The following is a 20,438-nucleotide window of genomic DNA, read 5'->3' on the forward strand; positions in this document are numbered from 1 at the left end:
TGGCTTGAGTATGCCATGGATGCTCTCCATATTGTATTGCCCTGGCTTGAGTACGCCATGGATGCCATATCGTACCATCCTGGCTTGAGTATGCCATGGATGCTATATCATACCACCCTGGCTTGAGTATTTCATGGATGCCATATTGTACCGCCCTGGCTTGAGTATGCCATGGATGCTCTCCATATTGTATTGCCCTGGCTTGAGTACGCCATGGATGCCATATCGTACCATCCTGGCTTGAGTATGCCCTGGATGCCATATCTTACTGCCCTGGCTTGAAGATGCTATGGATGCCATATCTTACTGCCCTGGCTTGAGTATGCCATGGATGCCATATCGTACTGCCCTAGCTTGAGTACGCCATGGATGGATGGATGGCATATCGTACTGCCCTGGCTTTTGTATGCCATGGATGCTATATCGTACCACCCTGCTTGAGTATGCCATGGATGCCATATCTTACTGCCCTGGCTTGAGTATGCCATGGATGCCATATCGTACCGCCCTGGCTTGAATATGCCATGGATGCCATATCGTACCACCCTGGCTTGAGTATGCCCTGGCTGCCATATCGTACCGCCCTGGCTTGAATATGCCATGGATGCCATATCATACCGCCCTGGGTTGAGTTTGCCATGGATGTCATAAATCGTACCGTCCTGGCTTGAGTATGCCATGGACGCCATATCGTACCGCCCTGGCTTGAGTATGCCATGGATGCCATATCTTACCGCCCTGGCTTGAGTATGCCTTGGATGCCATATCCTACCGCCCTGGCTTGAGCATGCCATGGATGACATATCGTACCACCCTGGGTTGAGTATGCCATGGATGACATATCGTACCACCCTGGGTTGAGTATGCCATGAATGCCATATCGTACCGCCCTGGCTTGAGTATGCCATGAATGGCATATCGTACTGCCCTGGCTTGAGTATGCCATGGATGCCATATCTTCCTGCCCTTGCTTGAGTATGGCATGGATGCAACATCCATGGTTGGCCTCGACTTACAGATGACCTCCTCATTGCAACTTTCCTCTTAGAGATTTTCCCTAATTCACTCGAGGCCATTCAACCCATTCAAACGATGCTCTCCACTTAGCTCCGTGCTTCGGCCTTTCCCACATTCCACTGATGTTTCCCTTTGGCAAGTTGTTACACAAACTGCTTCCACTTGCCTTTCAGCGGGGTCACTCACCACAGGACACATTCTTCATTTGGTTCTCTGCCGACCCCCTTGACTCTGCGTCCCCTCTGCCTACCCACACTCCTTGTCCTAGACACAGGCCCTCATTGTTTACCTGACCAACACTCCTCATGGGATGTTCTCTCTCTCACTGACACTCTGCAGCTCTCTACTAGCCAGGGATATGTGGGATGCAAACTGCCTCGGCACCAGGAGGCAGTGGGTGATGCTGGACGCTTGCTGTGTGATTCACAGCCCATGACCACTGGAATTTTCTGTTATTCTATAAGCTATTGGTCACAGCTACAGTGGGAGAAGTGTGTAGCTCAGTAGGGTGATGGAGACCGCATGGTACAGAGTGCAGAGGAGACACACCACAATCTCACCTGTGATGGAATGCTTCAGTAACTGGAGGCGTCAGGTCTCTTTTCTCTGGGGCAGGGGAGGCTGAGGGAGAGACTGATGGAGGTGTATAAAATTAAGACGTGCAAAGGGAAGGCCAATAGTAGTAAACTTTTGCCCAAAACCAGCGGATATTGGTGTCAGGTAAGAAGGAAGAGGATATTAGTTTGGGGGAAGAGCACATTCATTTGTGGCAGGTGGGAAAAGGACATTGGTTTAGGGAAAAGGGAAAAGGACATTGGTTTAGGGAAAAGGGAAGAGTACATTGGTTTGGGGGAAAAGGAAAGGGTACATTGGTTTGGGGGAAGAGGAAAGAAGACATTGGTTTGGGGAAGGGGAAAAAGACATTGGTTTGAGGGAAGAGGACATTCATTTGGGGCAAGTGTGAAGAGGACATTGGTTTGGAGCAAGAGGACATTGGTTTAGAGCAAGAATAGACAGGTAGGAAAGTAGAAGAGTGGTTTCTCTGTTATGTGACTCTATAAATTTCAACCACAGCCTCTAAATTTGATCTGTCACACACATTTTCAGCACAGTTCTCCATCTCCCGTTATTCTAGTGGAGGTCACACACATTCACCTTTCATATTCCAGCCCAGATATGCTGTATCCCAGAGCACTGAGAAATGCCAGGGGGAATGGTGGAGGTGAGCCCAGATATCCCAATCCTCCCCAGGCTACAGGATGCCAGAGGAGACTGCAAAGATGTCATCAGAATTGGTAAAATGTGGCCAGAAGGAATGATTGGGGTAACTTACAGTGGAGAAGGTTGAGGGGAGAGTGGTTGAAATGCGTAAAACTGTCAGAGTCCTTTCAGAGCTAATTACCTGAGCAGAGGGCAGTCAGAGACCAGGGACAGATAACAGAAGTAACTGGTAGATTAGGGGACAATGGGGTAAATCCAGAGGGTGGGGGGGGGGGGTTCCTGGAACTCAATGACTGAAATCCTTTATGTTTAACTGTGCCTGGGAGTTGTACATGAAGAACTGGGCATTCCTGGGCTAAGGCTGGAGAACTCTGTTGACAGACATGAACAAGATGGGCTGAATTGCCTCATTCTGTGTCCCACACTTTCTGTTTCCACTGCTGCACTTGACCTTTAGCAGTAGCATCTTCCTCCTGAAGTTTTGCCAACACCATCACTTCTGCCATGCCTCGCTGCATGGAGTATCCATCACACCTCCTCTGCCGAATTTGAGGGGCAAGGAAATACCTGAAAGGATTGCCCAAACTGTGGGGAGAGTGTGAGGAGTGATTCCGCCTGGACAGCTCTTGATGGTGTTAGTACAGAGCAATAGGCTGATTGCCCATTGGTCATGGCTAGAATCAACTCCTGCCTCAGCAAGGACCTGGGCCAACTACGATTTGCCTATCACCACAATAGGTCTACGGCAGACGCAATCTCAATGGCTCTTCACACACTCTTAGATTACCTGGACAATACAAACACCTGTCAGGATGCTGTTTGTTGACTATAGCTCAGCGTATAACATCATCAGTCCCACAGTCCTAATCAATAAGTAACTGAACCTGGGCTTCTGTACCTCCTTCTGTAATTGGATCCTCAACTTTCTAACCTGAAGACCACAATCTTTATGGATTGATAATAATGTCTCCTCCTCGCTGACAATCAACACTGGCCACACACCACTGCTCTACTCTCTCTATACCCATTACTGTGTGGCTAGGCACTGCTCAAATACCATCTATAAATTTGCTGATGATACAATAATTGTTGGTAGAATCTCAGATGGAGATGAGAGGCCATACAGGAGCAAGTTATACCACCTACTTGAGTGGTGTCACAACAATAACCTGGCACTCAATATCAGTACTACTAAAGAGCTGATTGTGGACTTCAGGAAGGGTAGGACATGGGAACACGAACCAATCTTCAGAGAGGGATCATAAGTGGAGAGAGTGAGCAATTTCAATTTCTGGATGTCAAGATCTCTGGGCATATAATCTATTCCCAAAATATTGGTACAGCTACAAAGGCAAGATAGTGGCTCTATTTCATTAGGAGCTTGAAGAGATTTGATCTGTTACCTAAAACACTCGAAAACTTCTATAGATGTACCATGGAGAGCATTCTGACAGGCTGCATCACCGTCTGGTATGGGGGGTGGGGGGTTGATACTGCACAGGACAGAAAGTAGCTACAGAGAGTTGTAAAATTAGCCAGCTCCATCTAGGGTACCAGTCTCCGTAGTATCAAAGAAATCTTCAAATAGTATGGATGTAGAAATCAGCATCCATTATTGAAGAACCCCATCTCCCAGGACATGTCCTCTTCTCATTGTTACTGTCAGGCAGGAGGTACAGAAGCCTGAAGGCACACACTCAGCGATTCAGGAACAGCTTCTTCCCCTCTGCCATCCGATTCCTAAATGGACATTGAACCCTTGAACATTACCTCACTTTTTAAAAATATATTATTTCCGTTTTGCACTAGTTTAATCTATTTAATATGCATATATATTTACTGTAAATGATTTCTTTCTTCTTTCTATATTATCATGTATTGCATTGTACTGGTGTTGCCAAACTAAGTTTCACGACACATGCCGGTGATAATAAACCTGATTCTGATTTTGTGAAGCTCTTCTGAGGATCAACCTAACGATGAACTCGAATCGTAAAGAGCCTATATGGAGCAGATGGGGTGCATTACGTTCCAGCCCTGACCACCCCGAATATTGCCATTGCCCAGCCAGTGCAGCCCAAGGACAAACACACACATTCCAACCACCACCCAGTGAACGGCTCACGGAATGGAAGCTGCAGCTCAGATCTCCTGGACATCCACAGACCATAAGACACAACTGTAGAATTATGCCACTCGGCCTGAGCCTGCAGCATACCATCATGCCTGATTTGTGATCTCTCTCGTCCCCATTCTCTGACCTTCTCCCTGTAACCTTTGACACCCTGACTAATCAAGAACCTATCCGCTGCTTTAAATATACCCAATGACTTGGCCTCCACTGCCATCTATGGCAATGAATTCCACCGATTCACCACCTCCGGCTGAAGCTGTTGTAATATTATCCTTGGGTCCTTTGCAATGACAGGCTGGCACACTGAGTAACTCTGATCTTGCACTCACCTTCATTTTCTTGTTGGACATCTTCAGCTGTTTCTCCAGTTCCAGGTTCTGCCTTTCCAAAGACTTCACTTTACCTAGGAAAGAAAATTCATAAATTCGATATTCAGTTGAGAGAGGAGAGATTAGAGGGCAGCTTCTTCACACAGCGGGTGGTGAGAATATGGAACAATCTGCCAGAGGCAGAAACAAGAACATTTAAAATACACTTGGGCAGCTACGGGGACGGGCGAGGAGGAGTTTGGCAACATGGACAAGAATGGCTGAAAGGCCTGTATATCTTCTATGACCTGTCCATTATGGCACAGTGAAGCAGCGATCGGTGACATGGAGAGCGGAGGAGGAGTGTTAAGCTGGTGTTAGGAAAGGGAGGCTGGGGAAGCGGGGGGAGTTGATGGGGACAGGTACGGGCAGTGAGAAAGAGAGCCCAAGGTTTGAGTTCCTCACACAGGCCTCCGATGCACTCAGCCTCTCGGCTATGCTCAGCTCTTTGCTATTGAGGACCGGGTGACAGTGACACCACCACTTGAAATAGTCACTAGTTCTCTCCCAACAGATACTGTGTTGGCTGGGTGGAGTTTGAGGTGGAGGGTGCAGATCCCAGTAGGTGTTGGGATCCCAGTGATGATGGTCGGGTAGGGTTTGAGGTAGAAGGCATTGAACAGGTGAGGTTTGAGGTGGAGGATGTTGACCCCAGTGGGTGTAGACTGGGTGGGGTTTAAGATGGAGGGTGTGGACCCCAGTGGGTGTGGACTGGGTGGGGTTTGGGTTGGAGGATGTGGACCCCAGTGGGTGTTGAGATTTCAGTGATATTGGCTGAGTGGTGCTTGAGGTGTAGGGTGGGTTTAAGATGGAGGGTGTGGACTCCGGTGGGTGTTGACCGGCTGGGTTTTGAGGTGGAGGGTGTGGACCCTGGTGGGTGTTGACCAGCTGGGTTTTGAGGTGGAGGGTGTGGACCCTAGTGGGTGTTGACCGGCTGGGTTTTGAGGTGGAGGGTATGGACCCTGGTGAGTGTTGAGATTTCAGTGATGTTGGCCAGCTGAGGTTTGAGGTGGAGGGTATGGACCCTGGTGAGTGGTGAGATTTCAGTGATATTGGCCGGATGAGGTTTGAGGTGGAGGGTGTGGACCCTGGTGGGTGTTGACCGGCTGGGTTTTGAGGTGGAGGGTATGGACCCTGGTGGGTGTTGACCGGCTGGGTTTTGAGGTGGAGGGTGTGGACCCTGGTGGGTGTTGACCGGCTAGGTTTTGAGGTGGAGAGTGTGGACCCTGGTGGGTGTTGACCGGCTGGGTTTTGAGGTGGAGAGTGTGGACCCTGGTGGGTGTTGACCGGCTGGGTTTTGAGGTGGAGGGTGTGGACCCTGGTGGGTGTTGACCAGCTGGGTTTTGAGGTAGAGCGTATGGACCCTGGTGAGTGTTGAGATTTCAGTGATGTGGGCCAGATGTGTTTGAGGTGGAGGGTATGGACCCTGGTGAGTGTTGAGATTTCAGTGATGTTGGCCGGATGAGGTTTGAGGTGGAGGGTGTGGACCCTGGTGGGTGTTGACCGGCTGGGTTTTGAGGTGGAGGGTGTGGACCCTGGTGGGTGTTGACCGGCTGGGTTTTAAGGTGGAGGGTGTGGACCCTGGTGGGTGTTGAGATTTCAGTGATGTTGGCCGGATGAGGTTGGAGGTGGAGGTTGTGGACCCTGGTGGGTGTTGACCGGCTGGGTTTTAAGATGGAGAGTGTGGACTCTGGTGGGTGTTGACCGGCTGGGTTTTGAGGTGGAGGGTGTGGACCCTGGTGGGTGTTGACCGGCTGGGTTTTGAGGTGGAGGGTGTGGACCCTGGTGGGTGTTGACCAGCTGGGTTTTGAGGTGGAGGGTGTGGACCCTGGTGGGTGTTGACCGGCTGGGTTTTGAGGTGGAGGGTGTGGACCCTGGTGGGTGTTGACTGGCTGGGTTTTGAGGTGGAGGGTGTGGACCCTGGTGGGTGTTGACCGGCTGGGTTTTGAGGTGGAGGATGTGGACCCTGATGGGTGTTGACCGGCTGGGTTTTGAGGTGGAGGGTGTGGACCCTGTTGGGCGTTGACCGGCTGGGTTTTGAGGTGGAGGGTGTGGACCCTGGTGGGTGTTGACTGGCTGGGTTTTGAGGTGGAGGGTGTGGACCCTGGTGGGTGTTGACCGGCTGGGTTTTGAGGTGGAGGGTGTGGACCCTGTTGGGCGTTGACCGGCTGGGTTTTGAGGTGGAGGGTGTGGACCCTGGTGGGTGTTGACCAGCTGGGTTTTGAGGTGGAGGGTGTGGACCCTGGTGGGTGTTGAGATTTCAGTGATGTTGGCCAGATGAGGTTTGAGGTGGAGGGTGTGGACCCTGGTGGGTGTTGACCGGCTGGGTTTTGAGGTGGAGGGTGTGGACCCTGGTGGGTGTTGACCGACTGGGTTTTGAGGTGGAGGGTGTGGACCCTGGTGGGTGTTGACCAGCTGGGTTTTGAGGTGGAGGGTGTGGACCCTGATGGGTGTTGACCGGCTGGGTTTTGAGGTGGAGGGTGTGGACCCTGGTGGGTGTTGAGATTTCAGTGATGTTGGCCGGATGAGGTTTTGAGGTGGAGGGCGTGGACCCTGGTGGGTGTTGACCGGCTGGGTTTTGAGGTGGAGGGTGTGGACCCTGGTGGGTGTTGAGATTTCAGTGATGTTGACCGGCTGGGTTTTGAGGTGGAGGGTGTGGACCCTGGTGGGTGTTGACCGGCTGGGTTTTGAGGTGGAGGGTGTGGACCCTGGTGGGTGTTGACCGGCTGGGTTTTGAGGTGGAGGGTGTGGACGCTGGTGGGTGTTGACCGGCTGGGTTTTGAGGTGGAGGGTGTGGACCCTGGTGGGTGTTGACCAGCTGGGTTTTGAGGTGGAGGGTGTGGACCCTGATGGGTGTTGACCAGCTGGGTTTTGAGGTGGAGGGTGTGGACCCTGTTGGGTGTTGACCGGCTGGGTTTTGAGGTGGAGGGTGTAGACCCTGGTGGGTGTTGACCAGCTGGGTTTTGAGGTGGAGGGTGTGGCCCTGGTGGGTGTTGAGATTTCAGTGATATTGGCTGAGTGGTGCTTGAGGTGTAGGGTGGGTTTAAGATGGAGGGTGTGGACTCCGGTGGGTGTTGGCCGGGTGGGGTTTGAGGTGAAGGATGTTAACCTCGGTGGGTGTTGGTCAAATGCATTTCAGGTGGAGGGTGTGGTCCCCGGTGGGTGTTGAGATTTCAGTGATGTTGACCGGCTGGGTTTTGAGGTGGAGGGTGTGGACCCTGATGGGTGTTGACCAGCTGGGTTTTGAGGTGGAGAGTGTGGACCCTGGTGGGTGTTGTCCGGCTGGGTTTTGAGGTGGAGGGTGTGGAACCTGGTGGGTGTTGACCGGCTGGGTTTTGAGGTGGAGGGTGTGGACCCTGGTGGGTGTTGAGATTTCAGTGATGTTGGCCGGATGAGGTTTGAGGTGGAGGGTGTGGACCCTGGTGGGTGTTGACCGGCTGGGTTGTGAGGTGGAGGGTGTCGACCCTGGTGGGTGTTGACTGGCTGGGTTTTGAGGTGGAGGGTATGGACCCTGGTGAGTGCTGAGATTTCAGTGATGTTGGCCAGATGAGGTTTGAGGCAGAGGGTATGGACCCTGGTGAGTGTTGAGATTTCAGTGATGTTAGCCAGATGAGGTTTGAGGTGGAGGGTGTGGACCCTGGTGGGTGTTGACCGGCTGGGTTTTGAGGTGGAGGGTGTGGACCCTGGTGAGTGTTGACTGGCTGGGTTTTGAGGTGGAGGGTATGGACCCTGGTGAGTGTTGAGATTTCAGTGATGTTGGCCAGATGAGGTTTGAGGTGGAGGGTATGGACTCTGGTGAGTGGTGAGATTTCAGTGATGTTGTCCGGATGAGGTTTGAGGTGGAGGGTGTGGACCCTGGTGCGTGTTGACCGGCTGGGTTTTGAGGTGGAGGGTGTGGACCCTGGTGGGTGTTGACCGGCTGGGTTTTGAGGTGGAGGGTGTGGACCCTGGTGGGTGTTGACCGGCTGGGTTTTGAGGTGGAGGGTGTGGACCCTGGTGGGTGTTGACCGGCTGGGTTTTGAGGTGGAGGGTGTGGACCCTGGTGGGTGTTGACCGGTTGGGTTTTGAGGTGGAGGGTGTGGACCCTGGTGGGTATTGAGATTTCAGTGATGTTGACCAGCTGGGTTTTGAGGTGGAGGGTGTGGACCCTGGTGGGTGTTGACCGGCTGGGTTTTGAGGTGGAGGGTGTGGACCCTGATGGGTGTTGAGATTTCAGTGATGTTGACCGGCTGGGTTTTGAGGTGGAGGGTGTTGTCCCTGGTGGGTGTTGACCGGCTGGGTTTTGAGGCAGAGGGTATGGACCCTGGTGAGTGTTGAGATTTCAGTGATGTTGGCCGGATGAGGTTTGAGGTGGAGGGTGTGGACCTTGGTTGGTGTTGACCGGCTGGGTTTTGAGGTGGAGGGTGTGGACCCTGGTGGGTGTTGACCGGCTGGGTTTTGAGGTGGAGGGTATGGACCCTGGTGAGTGTTGAGATTTCAGTGATGTTGGCCAGATGAGGTTTGAGGTGGAGGGTATGGACTCTGGTGAGTGGTGAGATTTCAGTGATGTTGGCCGGATGAGGTTTGAGGTGGAGGGTGTGGACCCTGGTGCGTGTTGACCTGCTGGGTTTTGAGGTGGAGGGTGTGGACCCTGGTGGGTGTTGACCGGCTGGGTTTTGAGGTGGAGGGTGTGGACCCTGGTGGGTGTTGAGATTTCAGTGATGTTGACCGGCTGGGTTTTGAGGTGGAGGGTGTGGACCCTGGTGGGTGTTGACCGGTTGGGTTTTGAGGTGGAGGGTGTGGACCCTGGTGGGTGTTGACCGGCTGGGTTTTGAGGCAGAGGGTATGGACCATGGTGAGTGTTGAGATTTCAGTGATGTTGGCCGGATGAGTTTTGAGGTGGAGGGTGTGGACCCTGGTGGGTGTTGACCGGCTGGGTTTTGAGGTGGAGGGTGTGGACCCTGGTGGGTGTTGACCGGCTGGGTTTTGAGGTGGAGGGTATGGACCCTGGTGAGTGCTGAGATTTCAGTGATGTTGGCCAGATGAGGTTTGAGGTGGAGGGTATGGACTCCGGTGAGTGGTGAGATTTCAGTGATGTTGGCCGGATGAGGTTTGAGGTGGAGGGTGTGGACTCTGGTGCATGTTGACCGGCTGGGTTTTGAGGTGGAGGGTGTGGACCCTGGTGGGTGTTGACCGGCTGGGTTTTGAGGTGGAGGGTGTGGACCCTGGTGGGTGTTGACTGGCTGGGTTTTGAGGTGGAGGGCGTGGACCCTGGTGGGTGTTGACCGGCTGGGTTTTGAGGTGGAGGGTGTGGACCCTGGTGGGTGTTGAGATTTCAGTGATGTTGACCAGCTGGGTTTTGAGGTGGAGGGTGTGGACCCTGGTGGGTGTTGACCGGCTGGGTTTTGAGGTGGAGGGTGTGGACCCTGATGGGTGTTGACTGGCTGGGTTTTGAGGTGGAGGGTGTGGACCCTGGTGGGTGTTGACCGGTTGGGTTTTGAGGTGGAGGGTGTGGACCCTGGTGGGTATTGAGATTTCAGTGATGTTGACCAGCTGGGTTTTGAGGTGGAGGGTGTGGACCCTGGTGGGTGTTGACCGGCTGGGTTTTGAGGTGGAGGGTGTGGACCCTGATGGGTGTTGAGATTTCAGTGATGTTGACCGGCTGGGTTTTGAGGTGGAGGGTGTTGTCCCTGGTGGGTGTTGACCGGCTGGGTTTTGAGGCAGAGGGTATGGACCCTGGTGAGTGTTGAGATTTCAGTGATGTTGGCCGGATGAGGTTTGAGGTGGAGGGTGTGGACCCTGGTTGGTGTTGACCGGCTGGGTTTTGAGGTGGAGGGTGTGGACCCTGGTGGGTGTTGACCGGCTGGGTTTTGAGGTGGAGGGTATGGACCCTGGTGAGTGTTGAGATTTCAGTGATGTTGGCCAGATGAGGTTTGAGGTGGAGGGTATGGACTCTGGTGAGTGGTGAGATTTCAGTGATGTTGGCCGGATGAGGTTTGAGGTGGAGGGTGTGGACCCTGGTGCGTGTTGACCTGCTGGGTTTTGAGGTGGAGGGTGTGGACCCTGGTGGGTGTTGACCGGCTGGGTTTTGAGGTGGAGGGTGTGGACCCTGGTGGGTGTTGAGATTTCAGTGATGTTGACCGGCTGGGTTTTGAGGTGGAGGGTGTGGACCCTGGTGGGTGTTGACCGGTTGGGTTTTGAGGTGGAGGGTGTGGACCCTGGTGGGTGTTGACCGGCTGGGTTTTGAGGCAGAGGGTATAGACCCTGGTGAGTGCTGAGATTTCAGTGATGTTGGCCAGATGAGGTTTGAGGTGGAGGGTATGAACTCCGGTGAGTGGTGAGATTTCAGTGATGTTATCCGGATGAGGTTTGAGGTGGAGGGTGTGGACTCTGGTGCATGTTGACCGGCTGGGTTTTGAGGTGGAGGGTGTGGACCCTGGTGGGTGTTGACCGGCTGGGTTTTGAGGTGGAGGGTGTGGACCCTGGTGGGTGTTGACTGGCTGGGTTTTGAGGTGGAGGGCGTGGACCCTGGTGGGTGTTGACCGGCTGGGTTTTGAGGTGGAGGGTGTGGACCCTGGTGGGTGTTGAGATTTCAGTGATGTTGACAGGCTGGGTTTTGAGGTGGAGGGTGTGGACCCTGGTGGGTGTTGACCGGTTGGGTTTTGAGGTGGAGGGTGTGGACCCTGGTGGGTGTTGAGATTTCAGTGATGTTGACCAGCTGGGTTTTGAGGTGGAGGGTGTGGACCCTGGTGGGTGTTGACCGGCTGGGTTTTGAGGTGGAGGGTGTGGACCCTGATGGGTGTTGACTGGCTGGGTTTTGAGGTGGAGGGTGTGGACCCTGTTGGGTGTTGACCGGCTGGGTTTTGAGGTGGAGGGTGTGGCCCTGGTGGGTGTTGAGATTTCAGTGATATTGGCGGAGTAGTGCTTGAGGTGTAGGGTGGGTTTAAGATGGAGGGTGTGGACTCCGGTGGGTGTTGGCCGGGTGGGGTTTGAGGTGAAGGATGTTGAACCCGGTGGGTGTTGGTCAAATGCGTTTCAGGTGGAGGGTGTGGTCCCCGGTGGGTGTTGGCTAGGTGGGGTTTGAGGTGAAGGATGTTGACCCCGGTGGGTGTTGGTCAAATGGGTTTAAGATGGAGGGTGTGGACTCCGGTGGGTGTTGGCCGGTTGGGGTTTGGGTTAGACGGTGTGGTCCCCGGTGGGTGTTGGCTAGGTGGGTTTGGGTTGGAGGGTCTTGTCCCCAGTGGGTGTTGGTCAAATGGGTTTCAGTGGAGGGTGTGGACCCTGGTGGGTGTTGACCGGCTGGGTTTTGAGGTGGAGGGTGTGGACTCCGGTGGGTGTTGACCGGCTGGGTTTTGAGGTGGAGGGTGTGGACCCTGGTGGGTGTTGACCAGCTGGGTTTTGAGGTGGAGGGTGTGGACCCTGATGGGTGTTGACCAGCTGGGTTTTGAGGTGGAGGGTGTGGACCCTGGTGGGTGTTGACCGGCTGGGTTTTGAGATGGAGGGTGTGGACCCTGGTGGGTGTTGAGATTTCAGTGATGTTGACCGGCTGGGTTTTGAGGTGGAGGGTGTGGACCCTGGTGGGCGTTGACCGGCTGGGTTTTGAGGCAGAGGGTATGGACCCTGGTAAGTGTTGAGATTTCAGTGATGTTGGCCGGATGAGGTTTGAGGTGGAGGGTGTGGACCCTGGTGGGTGTTGACCGGCTGGGTTTTGAGGTGGAGGGTGTGGACCCTGGTGAGTGTTGAGATTTCAGTGATGTTGGCCAGATGAGGTTTGAGGTGGAGGGTATGGACCCTGGTGAGTGGTGAGATTTCAGTGATGTTGGCCGGATGAGGTTTGAGGTGGAGGGTGTGGACCCTGGTGGGTGTTGACTGGCTGGGTTTTGAGGTGGAGGGTGTGGACCCTGGTGGGTGTTGACCGGCTGGGTTTTGAGGTGGAGGGTGTGGCCCTGGTGGTTGTTGACCAGCTGGGTTTTGAGGTGGAGAGTGTGGACCCTGGTGAGTGTTGAGATTTCAGTGATGTTGGCCAGATGAGGTTTGAGGTGGAGGGTATGCACCCTGGTGAGTGTTGAGATTTCAGTGATGTTGACCAGATGAGGTTTGAGGTGGAGGGTATGGACCCTGGTAAGTGGTGAGATTTCAGTGATGTTGGCCGGATGAGTTTTGAGGTGGAGGGTGTGGACCCTGGTGGGTGTTGACCGGCTGGGTTTTAAGATGGAGGGTGTGGACCCTGGTGGGTGTTGACCAGCTGGGTTTTGAGGTGGAGGGTGTGGACCCTGTTGGGTGTTGAGATTTCAGTGATGTTGACCGGCTGGGTTTTGAGGTGGAGGGTGTGGACCCTGTTGCGTGTTGACCAGCTGGGTTTTGAGGTGGAGGGTGTGGACCCCGGTGGGTGTTGACCGGCTGGGTTTTGAGGTGGAGGGTGTGGACCCTGGTGGCCGTTGACCGGCTGGGTTTTGAGGTGGACGGTATGGACCCTGGTGGGCGTTGACCGGCTGGGTTTTGAGGTGGAGGGTGTGGACCCTGGTGGGTGTTGACCGGCTGGGTTTTGAGGTGGAGGGTGTGGACCCTGGTGGGTGTTGACCGGCTGGGTTTTGAGGTGGAGGGTGTGGACCCTGGTGGGTGTTGACCAGCTGGGTTTTGAGGTGGAGGGTGTGGACCCTGGTGGGTGTTGACCGGCTGGGTTTTGAGGTGGAGGATGTGGAACTTACACTCCAGCTGCTCGATGATCCTCTCGTTGTGCAGGCGCACGGCCTGATGTTGTTCCAACTGGTCCCTCAGCTCGAAGACCGTCTCCTCCAGCTCCCTCACCTGCTGCTCCTTCCCTCCGTCTCCACCATGTCCTCCACAATCCACCTGTAAGCATAGCACGCCTCAGATCCATACACCTTAGCGTCTCTAAACTGATGTGGATAAACACTGTTTAAAATGTTAGTTCTGGGCCTTGCACAGCTTGACCGGACCCTGGCGGGAGGCAGTACTTCAGAGACTGTCCCCAGGGAGAGTCGGTACGTCACAGACTGTACCTGGGAGAGTCAGTACGTCATGGACTGTACCCGGGGAGATTTGGTACTTCAGGGACTGTACCCCGGGGAGAGTCAGTATGTCAGGGACTGTACCCCGGGGAGAGTCAGTACTGCCTCTGTGACTCAGAAGGGAGGAGAGAAGAAGAGGCATGCTATGGTGACAGGGAATTCGTAGTTTGGGCAACAGACAGATGGGTCTGTGGGTGAGAATGAGATTCCTGGATGGTATGGTGTATCCTGGGTACCAGGGTCCAGGATATCTCGAATCAAGTGTAATGCCCTGGTTCATGTTTTTACTGTCACGCTGTATGTATCTCATTTAGCAGTTCAGAAGGAGCTTTCTGTTCCGTTTTCAGCCTGTTTGGGTTATTGTTGAAGATAAGAGATGATGAGAAATGGATGCCATCCAATCAGGATGGTAAAGCTGAGGGGAGGTTTCTCTGGTGAAAGAAACTAATGTTCAGCTTGGGTCTTTTGTTTGGCAGGAGATGAATAGAGAAGACATTGGGGAGAACCAGTCGTAGGGTACAACCTGGTGGGAGACGCGTTTGTCGAGATGGATTGTGAGGGACGTTGGGAAGGTGGTGTGTACTTTCACGCAGACCGAGGGACCAGCACGTGAGTGACTGAGAAGTTCAAGATGACCTCCAACTTGCGCACATTGGACTGTTTAATTACAGTGGGCCTATTTCTTTTTGTTTTTCTTTACTAACCCTTAAGTTAAGGTTAATAAATATAATTCCATTAGTCTTATGCAGTGTCCCGTCTGTTATTTTGTGGCACTAACTTGTAGCAGGGTGGCAGCTTACACAGCACCCACACAAGCCGTGGTTTGGGGTGGGAGAGCCGTCTCTGTCTCAGGAGCTTAATGGGACCGCGGAGAGCCTTCCCGAGACTTACGCAGCCAAGAAAACCAGGGGGTTTCACAAGTGCTCAGCATTCAGTGGGAGGATGACCAGCCAGAGGGCATGGTCCATGTAGGTTCCAATGACATGGGGAGGATGAGTGACGAGGTTCTGCAAGGCAAGCTCAGGGAGTTAGGTGCTAAATTAAAGGGCAGGACCTCCAGGGTTATGAACTCGGGATTGGTACCCATGCCACGTGCCAGTGAGGCAAGACCTAGGAAGATTATACCGTTTAATATGTGGCTAAGGAGTTGGTGTGGGAGGGAGGGCAAAAGATTTTTGGATCATTGGGCTCTCTTACAGGGAAAGTGGGACCTGTACAGAAAGGACTATTTACACCTGAACTGGAGGGGGACTAATAGCCTAGGGGTAAGGTTTGTTAATACTGCATGGCGGGGTTTAAACTAGAGTTGCAGGGGGAAGGGTACCAGAATGCCAGAGCAGTTAGTGGAGATGTTGTGAAGGCAGATGTTGGTAAGACCTCAGACGAGTTAAAGATCAAAAGGTTGAACATGGTGTGACAAAATTGTAAAGGAAGAATACAGGACTGAAGGTGTTGTATCTGAATGCACGCAGTGTACAGAGTAAGGTAAATGGACTTGGAGCACAGTTGCAGATTGGTAGGTATGATGATGTAGCCATCACTGAATCATGTCTGAAAGAGGATTATAGCTGGGAACTTCATGGGACAGTGTAAGACCAGAGGGCACAGCCTCAGAATAGAAGGGTGTCCTTTTAGAACGGAGATGAGGAAGAATTTCTTTAGCCAGAGAGTTGTGAATCTGTGGAATTCTTTGCCACAGGCAGGTTGGAGGCCAAGTCTTTATGTATATTTAAGGCAGAGGATGAAAGATCCTTGATTGATCAGGGCATGAAGGGATACGGGGAGAAGACAGGAGACTGGGGCTGGATCAGCCAGGATGAGATGGCAGAGCAGACACAATGGGCCTAGTTCTCCTCCTATATCTATATCTCCTCCTATACCCCCCTTAATCACAGGACTCTGCAGAGAGTGATGTGGTCAGCCCAGCGCATCTGTAATTGTGAACTTCCCATGATTCAGGACATTTACAAGGTCAGGTGTGTAAAAACGGCCCGTAGGATCATTGGGGACCCAAGTCATCCCAACCACAATCTATTCCAGCTGCTACCATGCAGGAAGCAGTACCGCAGCATAAAGCCTCACCTGTGAGTCGCTGTGCTCCAGAGGCTGGGAGCCAGGGTCCAGTGACGCTGTTCCCGTTGCCGAACTCTCCATGTGCCGACACTCTCCCTGCTTCGAGCACCCACTGCTTGACTGCTCCCCGTCAGTGACTACCACCTGGATGCTGAACAACTCGCTGGCCTGTGCTGTTTCAAACTCCCCAGCCTGTACTGTTCTGCATTCCACAGTCCGCAGTGATCCACACTCCCTGGTTGCCACTGTTCCATGATCCCGGTACTGCACTGTACTACTTCCGTCTGCCTGTGCTGCTCTGCATTCCCCGGCCTGCGCTGCTCCGCATTCCCCGGCCTGCGCTGTTCCGCGTTCCCCGGCCTGCACTGTACTACTTCCGTCTGCCTGCGCTGCTCCGCATTCCCCAGCCTGCGCTGCTCCGCGTTCCCCGGCCTGCACTGTACTACTTCCGTCTGCCTGCGCTGCTCCGCGTTCCCCGGCCTGCACTGTACTACTTCCGTCTGCCTGCGCTGCTCCGCATTCCCCGGCCTGCGCTGCTCTGCATTCCCTGGCCTGCACTGTACTGCTTCCGTCTGCCTGCACTGCTCTGCATTCCCCGGCAAATACTGTTTCAAACTCCCCGGCCTGCGCTGTACTACAGTTCTCTGTCTGTGCTGCTCTGCATTCCCTGGCCTGCGCTGCACTACAATTCTCCGTCTGCGCTGTTCCACGTTCCTCACCCTGCACTGTTCTGCCATTCCCAGCTTCCATTGTGCTGCATTCCCCAGCCTGCGCTGCTCTGTGTTTCTCTGCCTGAGGCGTGCTTGCCTCACCACTATGACTTCCCACTGAGTCTTCCACTCCTCCTTCATCTCTGAGGTTCCTGGACCATCCTGGACAGGCCGTAAGCTGCTGCTCAGATCCCAGCTCCCTCCCCTGGCCTGGCCCCTGAAACTGAGGGGTCTGGACCACCGGGGGAGGGTGGTTCCCCTCCCCACACAGAGACAATGATCCTGGGTTGGAGTTATTAGCACTGATGTGACATAAGGGGATGGAGCTGAAAGTCAGGGGGTCAGAGGCCAAATGTTTGAAGGGCATAGGGTTGGAGGGAGGGGAGACAGAGGTCAGAGAGTCAGAGGACAGGTTTTGGGCAGGGTTGGGGTCAGTGGTCAAAAGGTTGGAGGTCAGGAGATCACAGGGCAGATCTTTGGCAAGGCAGGAGTTGGAAGTCGGGGGGTTGGAGCTTGAAGGGTCAAAGGGCAGATCTATGGCAGGGCAGGAGTTGGAGGTTGAGGGGTCAAAGGTCCGGGGGCCCCGGGAGAAGCTGCTGGGTTCTCTGCGGGACCTCACACCTCCTCTTTCCAGTGTGGGCAGTGCTGAACAGCCCTTCAGTCGGGATCTGGCCACCTCCGGCGGTCTCGGACTCACGGGACCCTGTGACCGCTGATCCCTGGGGCCCAGCCCCAGCCGGTGAGTCTGACCCTGGGAAACGGGCTCCTTCGGCACCGCCCTGCGGATTGGAGTAGTGGCTCGGCCTGACGACAGGGTCCCTGTGGGGAGAGGGCAGAGTTCAAAGGTCGGACCACAAATCTTGACCAACCCTGACCACTGACCCTGAGCTCTGATTCTGAACTGACCCCAGCCTTGACTTCATTTGAAACCCAACACTGGCCCTGATAGAAACATAGAAAACAATACAGGCCCTCCAGCCCACAAAGCTGTGCCAAACATGTACGTAACTTTATAAATTACCTCGAGTTACCCATAGCCCTGTATTTTTCTAAGCTCCATGTACCCATCCAGGAGTCTCTCAAAAGACCCTATCGTATCCGCCTCCACCACCATCGCCGGCAGCCCATTCCACGCACTCACCACTCTCTGTGTAAAAAACTTACCCCTGACATCTCCTCTGTACCTACTTCCAAGCACCTTAAAACTGTGTCCTCTCGTGTTACCCATTTCAGCCCTGGGAAAAAGCCTCTGACTATCCACACGATCAATGCCCCTCATCATCTTATATAAGATTTAAATGAATATATGCTGATAATAGGCGGGGATTTTAACTGCTGCTTAAATCCTATGATTGATAAGAGCTCAACCAATCAGCAACTTCCAAATCATTCTGCATCATTAATTAATTCTTTTTTGATTGATTTTGCATTGATTGTTTTGTGGAGGTATCTGCACCCCAATAACAGAGAATATTCTTTCTTCTCACATATTTATAAAAAATATTCAAGGATCGATTATATTATAATCGATCCCCGCTTCTTGCCTAGTGTTAAAAATTGTGAACATGACACTATTGCTATATCTGATCATATGCCTCTGAGTTTGTCTTTTGAAGTTGATGATGTCATTCTTGCCCATCCACCATGGCGCATGTCTCAGACATTATTGCAAAACTCTGACTTTGTCAGTTTCATTAAAACCCAGATAAAAGAATTCTTTTCTTTTTAATGATATAGGGGGTATGTCTAAATTAATTATATGGGATACATTTAAAGCATTTTTATGTGGTCAGACTATTTCTTATTCAGCTAAACTTAAAAAACAGACTAAAGCAGAATTAGATAGAATTTCAAAACAAATTAAAGATTTAGATAATATCTATGCAATTTCCCCCAATATTGATTTATTTAAACAAAGGGTGGAACTTCAATCACAATATAACCTGTTATTAACTCATCCCATTGAGGGATATTTGCTTAAGTTAAAGAGCCAATTCTATATGTTCAGAGATAAAAATAATAAACTGCTTGCATCTCAATTAAAAATAGCTGCAGCCAAATCATGAAAATTCGTAGGAAAGATGGTACCTTGGCTCAGGAATATGAAGAAATTAATAAGATTTTTCAAAATTTTTATGCTGAACTTTATAAATCTCAATGTCCGTTAGAGTCCTCTGAAATGAATGCTTTTTTACGAAAGAGTTTTTTTCCTAAGATCTCGGCTGAGGATCAAAAAATTCTTGATGCACTTCACACTTATCTGGGTTGAACTCCATCTGCCACTTCTCAGCCCAGTTTTGCATCCTATCGATGTCCCACTGTAACCTCTGACAGCCCTCCACACTATCCACAACACCCCCAACCTTTGTATCATCAGCAAATTTACTAACCCATCCCTCTACTTCCTCATCCAGGTCAATTATAAAAATCACAAAGAGAAGGGGTCCCAGAACAGTTCCCTGAGGCACACCACTGGTCACCGACATCCATGCAGAATATGACCCGTCCACAACCACTCTTTGCCTTCTGTGGGCGAGACAATTCTGGATCCACAAAGCAAGGTTCCCTTGGATCCCATGCCTCCTTACTTTCTCAATAAGCCTTGCATGGGGTACCTTATCAAATGCCTTGCTGAAATCCATATACACTACATCTACTGCTCTACCTTCATCAATGTGTTTAGTCATATCCTCAAAAAATTCAATCAGGTTCGTAAGGCACGACCTGACTTTCACAAAGCCATGCCGACTATCCCTAATCATATTATGCCTCTCCAAATGTTCGTAAATCCTGCCTCTCAGGATCTTCTCCATCAGCTTACCAACCATTGAAGTAAGACTCACTGGTTTCTAATTTCTTGGGCTATCTCTACTCCCTTTCTTGAATAAGGAAACAACATCTGCAACCCTCCAATCCTCCGGGACTCTCCTCTCCCCATTGATGATGCAAAGATCATCGCCAGAGGCTCAGCAATCTTCTCCCTCGCCTTCCACAGTAGCCTGGGGTACATCTCATCCAGTCCTGGTGACTTATCCAACTTGATGTTTTCCAAAAGCACCAGCTCATCCTCTTTCTTAATGTCTATATGCTCAAGTTCTTCAGTCCACTGTAAGTCATAGGGTTGATGTTCAACCCTAACCTTACTCCAACCCAACTGCAACCCCAAACCATCGTCACCAGAAAGCTTGCATCGCACTCTGCCCTCTTGTTGAACCTCACCCCCAAACTTTTGCCAAACGGTTGGGGTACACAGTTTCAAACCCCAACAGCTCTAGCTCCCCTCAAACAGCAAATCCTTGCTGAACCTTTCCTACATCCAAACCATCCCCCCCTTACCCTCAAACCGCCCTCTACTCCTTATTGCAAACACATTTGCATCAACAACAGGGTCACGGAGCAAGACAGCACGGATAAGGCCCTTCCGCCCAACCAGTCCATATTGACTACAGTGCCCACCCAGCTAGTCTCAATTTCCTGTGTTCAGGCCATATTCCTCTAAGCCCCCACCTCCTCCATGTACCCGTCCAAGTTCTTTTATTGTAGCTGCCAGAACCACTTCCTCTGGCAGCTCATTCTATAAACTCACCACCCTCTGTGTGAAAAAGTTGCCCTTCAGGTCCCTTTTAAAATCTTTCCCCTCTCTTTCACCCTAAATCTATGCCCCCTAATTTTGGATTCCCCTACCCTGGGGAGAAGACTGCTACCATCCATCGTCATTTTAAACATTTCTATAAGATCACCCCTCTCCCTATAACTCAAACCTTCTCATCCCAGCAACATCCTTGTGAAATCTTTCCCGCACTCTTTCCAGTTTAACCACATCTTTTGTATGACAGGGTGACCAAAACTGTGCAACTACTGCAAATGTAGTTTACCAACGACTTGTTCCACTGTAACATAACGT

The 20,438-nt window shown here is 52.2% G+C and overlaps 1 protein-coding gene across 3 annotated transcripts in view; it reads right to left on the minus strand.

Moving 5' to 3' along the window:
• LOC140187711 (uncharacterized) overlaps positions 1-20,438 on the minus strand; it is a 55,264-nt gene that overhangs the window by 25,576 nt on the left and 9,250 nt on the right. For all 3 annotated transcript variants that reach the window (XM_072243278.1, XM_072243276.1, XM_072243277.1), the window contains 3 exons: positions 15,834-17,353; positions 13,428-13,572; positions 4,702-4,775 (listed from right to left, as the gene is read on the minus strand). In XM_072243278.1, the coding sequence (XP_072099379.1) occupies positions 4,702-4,775; positions 13,428-13,572; positions 15,834-17,353 (1,739 nt within the window). The remainder of the gene's footprint in view (positions 1-4,701; positions 4,776-13,427; positions 13,573-15,833; positions 17,354-20,438) is intronic.

This window comes from Mobula birostris, chromosome 25, assembly GCF_030028105.1.
Source record: "Mobula birostris isolate sMobBir1 chromosome 25, sMobBir1.hap1, whole genome shotgun sequence".
In the NCBI taxonomy this organism is placed as follows: domain Eukaryota; kingdom Metazoa; phylum Chordata; class Chondrichthyes; order Myliobatiformes; family Myliobatidae; genus Mobula; species Mobula birostris.